The 9,895-nt window shown below is 36.6% G+C and overlaps 1 protein-coding gene across 10 annotated transcripts in view; it reads left to right on the top strand.

Annotated features, from left to right (window-relative positions):
• Window positions 1-244: 244 nt before the first annotated feature.
• LOC18428902 (Metallopeptidase M24 family protein) overlaps window positions 245-9,895 on the top strand; it is a 30,837-nt gene continuing 21,186 nt past the window's right edge. For 5 of the 10 annotated variants that reach the window (XR_016052972.1, XR_016052974.1, XR_016052973.1 and 2 more), the window contains exons 1-7: window positions 320-766; window positions 3,158-3,283; window positions 3,433-3,552; window positions 5,940-6,215; window positions 6,416-6,588; window positions 7,764-8,042; window positions 8,783-8,934. Coding sequence is in view for 4 of the 10 variants with exons in the window: in XM_088863258.1 (XP_088719384.1) it covers window positions 362-766; window positions 3,158-3,283; window positions 3,433-3,552; window positions 5,940-6,215; window positions 6,416-6,588; window positions 7,764-8,042; window positions 8,783-8,934 (1,531 nt within the window). In the remaining 6 variants the exon portion in view is untranslated. Of the gene's footprint in view, window positions 767-3,157; window positions 3,284-3,432; window positions 3,553-5,939; window positions 6,216-6,415; window positions 6,589-7,763; window positions 8,043-8,782; window positions 8,935-9,895 lie in introns of those variants that run through there. The other 5 variants (XR_016052971.1, XM_020664062.2, XM_020664061.2 and 2 more) reach the window with 4 other exon arrangements.

Genomic DNA, 9,895 nt, shown 5'->3' with positions numbered 1-9,895 from the left:
GTCAAATTTAATGATGATCATTTGAAATCTTATATACATGAGTTCGAAAGGGTTTTACTTATATTATAAATATAAAATAAAATAATATAAATTATAACTAGTAAATAATAAATAATGGGTCCACGTATCAAACTAGAAGAACAAATAATGTTTCCCCATAAAATTGTAAAAATGATGGGTGAAAAACATTTACAGACTAACCAAACGTGCACTCAATGTACTGACGTAGTCACGTCACTGGTCCGTGTTTCACCTCCATACCGTCCCCACGGAGATTGGGTGTGGAGTATATTCCGTCAGAAGGTATAAAACACCTCATACTCCTTTTCATTTTATTCTGGTAAGAGTGCTCTGAGCAAAGATGGAAGCTGCTTCAGTTTCAGTGGCCTCTGCTCTTGCTCGCCCTTGTCTTGCTGCTCTAAGATCCTCGCCCATGAAAATCCCTTCCTCTCTCCATAGGCGCCTCCAATTCTCCACCCCCTTTTCATGGCGACAGACCATAGGGGCCAGACTGTTTTTTAGGAATCAGAGGCCTCTCTCCATTTCGCCTGCGCATTCTCGAGCTCTTCATTCACTAATGGTGGCTAAGAACTCAATGAATGGGGTCTCAAGTGGGGTTATCAAAGCTCGACCTTCCTATGAGCTCAGAAAGAAGCATTCTGATTCTTTGGTTCCCGATAAGAAGTTGAGTGCACTGAGAGAGCAATTTTGTAAACCAGGAGTGGGTGTCGATGCTTACATCGTTCCTTCTCAAGACCCACATCAGGTTTCTATCCTTTCTCACTCATGTCTTGTTCATATTGGTTATCTATTTGTAATTTTGCATTTTTACTTATTAATTTTGCTGCTTTCTCTTTGTTCTAAAGTTCCTTTCTCTTTTTCGTTTTTTCACATCCTGCATGTTTCTTCGGGATGGGCTATTGTTGATTGTATTTCTCCATCCAAAACTCTTAATTGCGCTAATCCCTCTCTCCCCACTGAGTTTTTTTTATGAAATCCGTTGTTTTAGAAAACATGGTCTGAAGTTCTGTTTTTCTTTTCCGAGAATAAATGACTCCTATATTGCTAGTAAAGAGATAAACAAAACTGCGTATAGCATAATCTTTGTCCAAGCAGCAGCAAAAACAAATGACCAGAAATTTTACAATATAAACCAGAAAAAGATGTCCTGGTTGGGAAGGAGGCCAGTCAATTACAAAGGTGTTCCTACTAGCCCTTTCTTTGCTAAGGTGTTGGTAGCCGAATCCACCTTGTGCCATGTATGTTTGAATCTTACTGGCTGCACTTGGGAAATCGAGGATTTTGAATGCTCCAGGGTGTATGATGTGGTCTGAAGTTTTTGCGATATGTTCATTTAGTGGGAAGGATATGTAACTGTTTTGGAGGCATAGCCAAACTTGTTTTATAATCTGGAACACTATTGCAAGAAAGAAAGGGTGACATTTACTGTAGTTTAAGAGTGAAATCGGCAATGGAAATCAATTAGTAATTTGGTACCACCTATGATGTGAGTAATCTCATCATTTAACCTGAAAATGGTTTGTGGTTTATGAGGATTGAGTAATATAAGAAAGTAACAGAATTCAGAAAAAAATTCTCAATGCTGTTTCAACGAACTTGGTTGAAGATGCTTCTACTTGACTAGAATCTGATACATGTAGAAGACATTTCAACCTGTTGCACATATGACAACAACTTTGTAATTTTCGAGGCTGTTGAGAGATGCTCAAATAATTGGCTTCAGAGTTTCACACAACTTGTAAAAGTATAGGTATCATATGAAAAGTTCAATTGTTGGAGCCCTAGTCAATTTGCAGAGAAAAAGATTGCCTCAAGGAAGAATAGCCCAAGGACTCTTATTGATCTCTACCCTCTCTCTCTCTCTCTCTCTCATGTGCTATGCCTGGGATGTGTCACGAAGTTCGAGAAATGTTTTTTGGAATTTTGAGTCTAGTCAATAACATGCTCACAACCACTCGATTTGAAATCTAAAGAACAAGAGTAATTGTGATCTCCTTGTGCTAAAAGTGAATGGTCCCTTTGTACACACACACACACACACACACACACGCACACACACACACATACACACACACACACACCTCTCAACTGAGTAAATAATTCAAAGTTGCATTCTCTTGCAAGCCATGTGGCCTTTCTGGATTAGCTCTGTTTTGTTCTAGAAGTAAATCAGCTCACAAAAGAATCGTTTGGCTACAATCCTATAATCATTTTTCCCTTTTTTAGGATTTCCCATGAACATTAGTTAACATGGTCATTTGTGACTTTGTGTTACTTCAGATAATTTTACATTGGGATATCTCATTAGACTTTTTTTCTTCTTGCCCATTTATATGTAAATTTCATGAGCTACCCCTAACTTGGTCGAGTAAATATCCAAAGTGACACCTTAAACCAGATAGCTATTCTTGCTTCCAAAATTTGTTTTATGAAGAATTCTCTATTTTTACTTGAAAGGAAAAAATGGAGAGGATTAACAGTGACATTTTTAAAACTGTAAAAAGTGATTGTCCTGGAAAATGAGGTTGAAGCCCTAGCATGCCATTCCAACATACTGTAGAATTTTCTTATATCTATACATCTTGTATGTCATACTTTAGGCAAAAGCTTTGCTTGTTTATTTATCTTATTTGTACATGCGTTTTATACTTAGCATGACGTAACTTGAAGCATGGATGGAATTTACCCCAGAAAACCTAGAAGCATGGCATGGAATTTACCCCAAAAAAACTACAGGCATGGCTTGGAGCTTCCGTATTACGTTATTTCAACTGTCCAAATTCTTTATTTCATTGTTCATACTACCGGCAGACTTCAACCTATATTTAAGAGGCCATTTTATGAGAAGGTTTTTGTACATTGGCACGGAGCTTTATTCTCTAGAGTCAGGGGCAATGTGATATGTCTTACAAATTACTTTCATGCTTATTCTGTGCCTCTCTTTGGAAATCATTTGGGCCTCACATACCCCCATCTTTTGCGTAATTTTATGTGGTTTTACCAATAAAATATATAAAAAATAAAAGAAAAAAGAATTGCATGGTTTTCCCTTCATGATGTCTTGCAAACCCTTGGATTGGAACTATATTCCATCCCTCAGGATCACTGTTGTCTTACTTTTGATTTTGTTTCCCAGAGCGAGTTTATTGCTGAGTGTTTTATGCGGCGAGCTTATATATCAGGATTCACTGGTAGTGCTGGAACTGCTGTTGTCACAAAGGAGAAAGCTGCTTTGTGGACTGATGGCCGTTATTTTCTTCAGGTATTCTCCCCTTCCAACATTTATTCTTTTGGTTTATGCCCCAAACTTCACCCAATTTAGTGAAATATTTCTATTTGAACTTGTACAATAATTAATACCTTCACGTCGAAGAGTTGTTTTTGGCTAACGCTTTCCTTTATTGAGGCCAGGCAGAGAAACAGTTAAGCTCTGATTGGATTCTTATGCGAGCTGGTACTCCTGGGGTTCCATCTTATGGTGAATGGCTTAATGATGTGCTGAAGCCTGGCAGCAAGATTGGAATTGACCCAGTGAGTCATTTGATCTCATATTTCTCGGTGAAATTACAATTTTAGGAGTCAGTTGCAACATCTTTCTGACGTAGGCCCATTTCATTTTTAATTGAATCTTGACCAGTATAGTATGAGTCTCCAAATGAATTCACACGTAGGCTGTTGAATATATTGTTCTTATTACTGATTCTCGTTATTGTAAGGACTTACCATAGTTTCCACCATTGAAAGGACATGGGTCTTTTCCTCAGAGTTTCTTTCCTCATTTCTTTTATTGATACAATTGGGCAGTCCGTTACAATATTCAATAAATAGGATGAGTGCATTCATGAGGAGGCTTGTTCTGTCGGACTGTGAAATGGATATTGATCATCCACATCTGTTGGTCCCATTTTGGATTATCATTTCAATTAGCCTTTATCTAATGAGCAACACTGAAAAGAAGGATATCTGTTCGGTAGATCTGAAGATATATTGCTTTTGGTGAGCAGTAGGAAATCCTAACTGCCTTCCTCATAAAGAGGATCTAAAATGAATGGCAAGTTCCATACTTTCAGAATGTGGCATTCATGCATTCATATGAGATCCTTTTGGATTTATGGCCTGTTATGAATTTGTTTCCGAGGATATATGGCTGCTGTTAACCTACCTTCGAGGATGTCTCTTTTGTCTCTTTTGATAAACATAAATGTAATAGATAAACCAATAGGGCTCATAGTCATCCATTTGAAGGATTGCTTTTAGCTCTATATCCATTCTTACTGGTGGAGGAATCATGGATAGAGTTGTCCGTGGAAAGAAGGGATGTCTAATGGATCTTTGTTGATTTTCTTGTCCTCTTCTTCAATTTGAAATGAGGTGTCTTGCCTCTCCTTTCAATAATAATATCTAATCTTCTTATCTTGCTGTGAGAAGATCTGTCCACCTCCCTACATGTACAATAACCGATCTTAGAAAAGTCCCTCCTAGATGCTTGAATGTAGCAGTAATCAAAGCAAAGTTTAAGAAAGAAAAGACAGGCAATTGAACTGCTACATTATTTAAGTGGGTCTTTTTGACTAGTAACATAGGTAAGTCCCTGTCCAATGAAGGACAATTAGACAATTAGACCTGTGTAACATCATACTCTAAAATCTGGCTGCAACAGAATTAATACATTTCTGTTCTTGCCGTGTTGCCTCTAATAGGATATTGGTCACATTAGGAGGTTAGGATGGCCCCATCATGTCCTTCTTGCTGCATGCTGAGTACTGAGAATCAAAGAATTTGTGTAGAGATTCTTCCCCTTGGTAATGGTCATTTCTCAACTTGGTTAAATGAGAATTGTCATGTTGATGATATCTTGATAAAGTAATCTGTATGCATTGTGGCTATAGTCACATTCTACATTTTAAAATCCACTATCCAAAGAATTATTGGCAATTCAGTTTCCAAGGTGTTTATCATAACTGGGTTTTGGAAATACTCCAAACATATCTCCATAAGTCTCTTCATGTTAGTAAGATCTGTAAGTGCCTGCCCAAAAGGGAACCTGGAACAGTGTCATGAACAAAAGAGACTCAAACCCATCAGTGGTAACTAATAACTGTAGTTATGGTGGGACAAAAATCAGCAAATGTCTACTACACGCTTAAAGATAAGTACGCAGTGCAGTAAAACAAACAAAGCTGGAATGATAAGGCAAACATTTCCTGGAAATATATCAGGTCTTCCACGTGTGGCACTTGTGAGACAAGAATATTGCAAGTTTAGAGTGTGTGGCTGGCATATAAATGAGCTCAAAATCGTGCTAAAGTATCTTTAGGGTTTTCTTTATCCTACTAGGGATTCTTTATATAGCTAGATGCTTGATCTACTTAAAATTGCTTTGCTACCATGTTATTGAAAATCTATGTGCTTGATCTAATTAAACTTGCTTTTGTACCATTTTGGAATCTAAGTGAAATTTCGAAGAGGGAAAAACACAAGAGAGGAGCGTGGTTCGTGAAAAATTTATTGCATATTACTTTGAAGCGTCAAATGCTTTTAGCTCCGTCAGTTAAACATTCGATCTATTCTTATGTTTTTTTCTGAAGGAACACTAGCTCACAACATATTCAACTATGTGCTCCTCATATCTTTAGCTAAGAATGTTTCATTTCACTTGGAAAAGAATTATTATTATCAGTAACTTTTTTATTATGATATATGCGTCGATTATAGGGAGTGTGATTCCTTTATTTTCTCTAGTTTTGTTGCTTATTTATGTTTGCATCATTTGCAGTCATGTTTTCAATAACTTTTTTGTCTTCTTACTCTGGCCTATGTGGTGTGATAGCTTAAAGAAATTAACTATTGTACAATTGTTGCACTTTTTGCATAAGTACAAAACCTTATGTATTGTCTTGATGTTGTGATGTGAACAGTTTCTTTTTTCTTCTGATGCTGCAGAGGAATTGAAAGAGACCTTATCTAAAAAGAGCAATGAATTAGTATATTTATCTAATTTCAATCTTGTGGATGAGATTTGGAAAGAATCAAGGCCAAAGCCTCCCATGAACCCAACTAGAGTGCATGATATCAAATATGCTGGTGTGGATGCATCCTCAAAACTGTCTTCTTTAAGATCTGAGCTGGTTGAAGCTGGTGCAAATGTAATTGTTATTTCTATGCTCGATGAGATTGCATGGCTATTGAACTTGGTAAACATCTTAACTAGTTCACTTCTGAATGTTTTATTTGAATTCAAATGACATTAAATACGTATGTAGTTTTATTTTATTCCATACATTGCATTGAATGGTTTCCAGATTTCATTTTATATGCATAACATATAAATGTAGTTATTAAATTTGTGCATCAATTGATTCAATGCATTGCATGTTTTTGTTCTCTTCTGCAGAGAGGAGATGATGTACCTCATTCTCCTGTGGCCTATGCATACTTGATTGTGGAAGTCGATGGTGCAAAACTATTCATGGAAAAATCGAAAGTCCCAAATGAAGTGATGTTCCATTTGAAGAAATCAGGAGTGACGTTGCAACCGTATGATGCCCTAATTTCTGAGATAGAAAGGTATTGTATGCTCTAAGACTGTTTATATTTGTTATGAGAAGGTCTCAACCACCCAATGCCATCAGATGTGAACTTTGAGGTCATTCAACAACACATTTTAAGTAGCCCGATATTAACATGTAATGGTCTAAAGCAACTGTGACCACCTTGTACCAAAAGCTAATGATCTTGTGTACTTACTCATTTTACTTAACTGCTATATTTCCAATTTTCTTGTATTACTGTGCGCAGCACATGCAGATGATACATATCTTTTTGAGAGAAATTATATGTTTGGTATTGTTATAAGTGTATGCATGTCACTGTTTGGCCGTGTTCTATATGCAATTGTTATCATTAGAACTGTTGTCCATCTCATGTCTTACTTCCTTACTTTCCAAATAAGAGCAGGAAGTAGGCCCAGTATATCACTTTATGGTTGTTCTTTACTCTTCCGTTAAGACCATTATAAATCACTAGACCCTGTTTTCCATCAAGGTTGCCTTGAAAATTTCAGTCTCATTTCACCCTCAGTAATTTATTAAAAAAGTTTCTCCCCAAGTAGTCCCATTCAGGATTCTAAGTACGTCATTTTTCACCTTGATGTGTGCTTTGAAATCTTCAATCAGATTTAGGTATTGGAGCCAAAAGTTATAATCATGCATTTATAAGTTTTACCATTTAAGCATACACCAAATTCGCAAAGAGCAAATGATGTTGATATCTTACAGCTATGATTCTGATATGCATGCATATATGCATATATTTCGTGATGGATTCCCTTCATGGCGCCAATATTACCTTCTTTTTATGCATTAGAATTTTGCCATTTTATATCCTCTATATATTCTTATTCGTACGTGAAGAATGTTTGAGTGGTTATATGTGATTGAAAATTTGAAATAGTTAATCTATATTTGAAATATATTATTATTGGCATTCAAGAATGATTTGGAGCTGTGTTTTTTCCGGGTACACCCATTTAAAGATGAGTTATACTCTAGGAATATATTAACATATGCCTTTCCTGATTGCAACAAAATTTTCATTTATAGGCTGGTAACTTTCTAGTTCTTTCAGGATGAGCTGCGAGTTTCTCATGCCTTCTTAAATTAGTGTCCACGCACCTTTTCCTTTAATTGTGATTGACTGGGTACTATTAAATATCATTTCCATGAATCTGAGTTTATATTCAGGTTGGCAGAGCAAGACGCCAAGCTTTGGTTGGATACATCTTCTATTAATGCTGCAGTTGTCAATGCTTTTAGTGCTGCTTGCAATAGATACTATGAAAGTTTTGGGAAGAAAAACAAAAGAAGGGTTGCCAGAGAAATATCTGTAGGACTGCAGACTAAAGAAGGATCTACTTCTCATATAGATGGACCATCTGTAATATACAGAGCATCTCCTGTAACCTTTGCAAAATCAATAAAAAATCATGCAGAGCTTGAGGGAATGAGACAATCACATTTGAGGTGAATATGTTTTTTGCTGCAATTTCTATTAATGTGTGATGAGCTCTCTCTCTCTCTCTCTCTCTCTCTCTCTCTCTCTCTCTCTCTCTCTCTCTCCCTCACTCGATATGCACAACTACATGGACATGCATACATAAAGACATAGGGGTGTCAATCGGTTTGGGTTGACTCGAACCAGAGCTGGGTCCAGGTCCATGTTTTGCACCAGGCAGGTTGGATACGGGTCCAAATCATAAATTTTTATTTATTTTTATTTTTTAATTTCTAGACCTGGGTCTGGGTCCAGGTCCAAGTCACTTGGACCCACGGGGGTCTGGGTCGGGGTGCCTTGACCTTACCTGATGTTGCCACCCCTATAATGACACACACACACATAGCTACATGAGCATGTTCTTACACATCATAAACATGCATTCGTCGATATACATTCCATTCATACATATATATGTTATGTCCATGTGTACATAAAACACAACATATTTAGACATACATAAATCACACATACATGCATCACACACCAGAAGCTTTGTCATGTGAAAGACCCTCGAAACGATTCAATTTATTGGATGGAAACACCTTTGTTTGGCCATAAGGTACTATAGTTGGATCTTCTGAATTCATATGATGTCCAGATCATGAAGCTTTTGTTGAAGCTTACATGGAATAACAGTTATCTTTGTAGATAAAAAGGCAAGGAACACCTCATTTTCAACAAGTTGTACTATTCTTTTGCTTTCCAGGGATGCAGCTGCCCTGGTTGAGTTTTGGGCATGGCTAGAAGACAGCATATCTAAAAAAGAGAGACTTACAGAGGTTGAAATTGCGGATAGATTGCTCGCGTTTCGTGCAAAGCAGGATGGTTTTCTCGATTCCAGTTTTGATACGATCAGTGGTATGACTCTGTTAGCATTTCTTCCTTGAGTTATTTGTGATTAGCCATTTAGTTTTTTTTTTTCTTTTTATTTTTTTTATTTTTTTATTTTATGGGTAATGGTATTTTACTCATGGGAAAAATGTATACATATTGTTGCATCTATGGTTTCCAGACCAACAAAGAGGTATATTTAAATTTCGACACAAAAAGAGAAACTGCAACAACAAGGAGATTGACAAAGGACAAATAAAGAAAAAAGAGCGATCATGTGTAGAAGCCAGGCAGGAGAGGCACACAATCATCAGTGGATCTACATTATGAATTTCGTAGTGATTTTAAAAGCAACCACTTCACTCTTCTTTTTTTTGATAATAACCATTTCACTCTTCTTTAAAAGTTCTTTTTGATATCTAATTCTAAAATTTTGAAACTTTTCATGAATTCAACTCAGGTCCACCAGAAATTAAGTAAAATTCTCAGAATTTATCGGAATATGGGGCCACTCAAAATAATACTGGAGCTGTTTTTTCTTTTTTTGAGGAAATTATTTCCAATGTACGGTATGAACTCCTTAGAGAGGCACTTGCTTTAGGGGAAAAGGATCCTCTGAACAACCAAGATGATGATTCTTTTATGCAGATCCCAACAAGCCCTCCAGTCCACAACTAACCCATGGACTGGATGTCCATGTGTTATGTTTTATGTAATTTTACGATTCTTCTTTTGAAAGCAAACAGTGCTTTGCTGTTCCTTATTTGTTGCATTTTGTCTGTCATTAATGATGTCATCCTATTCTGCAAAAGTAGCTCCCATTAAATTATTTGGATCAATTGCCTTTGAAGATAGGAGAGAAAAAGACAGCATTAAAAGTTCCAGCCTATATCTAAGTTCTCTAGTAGAGACTGTGTTTTAAAAGTTGGCAATTTATATAAATTTTTCTTGGAACTAGTGCTCAATCCTTGGTGATAAAGTGCTTATC

Source organism: Amborella trichopoda, chromosome 3, assembly GCF_054954075.1.
Source record: "Amborella trichopoda isolate Santa Cruz 75 chromosome 3, AtrichopodaSantaCruz75HAP2 v2.0, whole genome shotgun sequence".
Taxonomy (NCBI): Eukaryota; Viridiplantae; Streptophyta; class Magnoliopsida; order Amborellales; family Amborellaceae; genus Amborella; species Amborella trichopoda.
The sequence above is the reverse complement of the archived record's forward strand: the minus strand, read 5'-3'. Positions and strand labels throughout refer to the sequence as shown.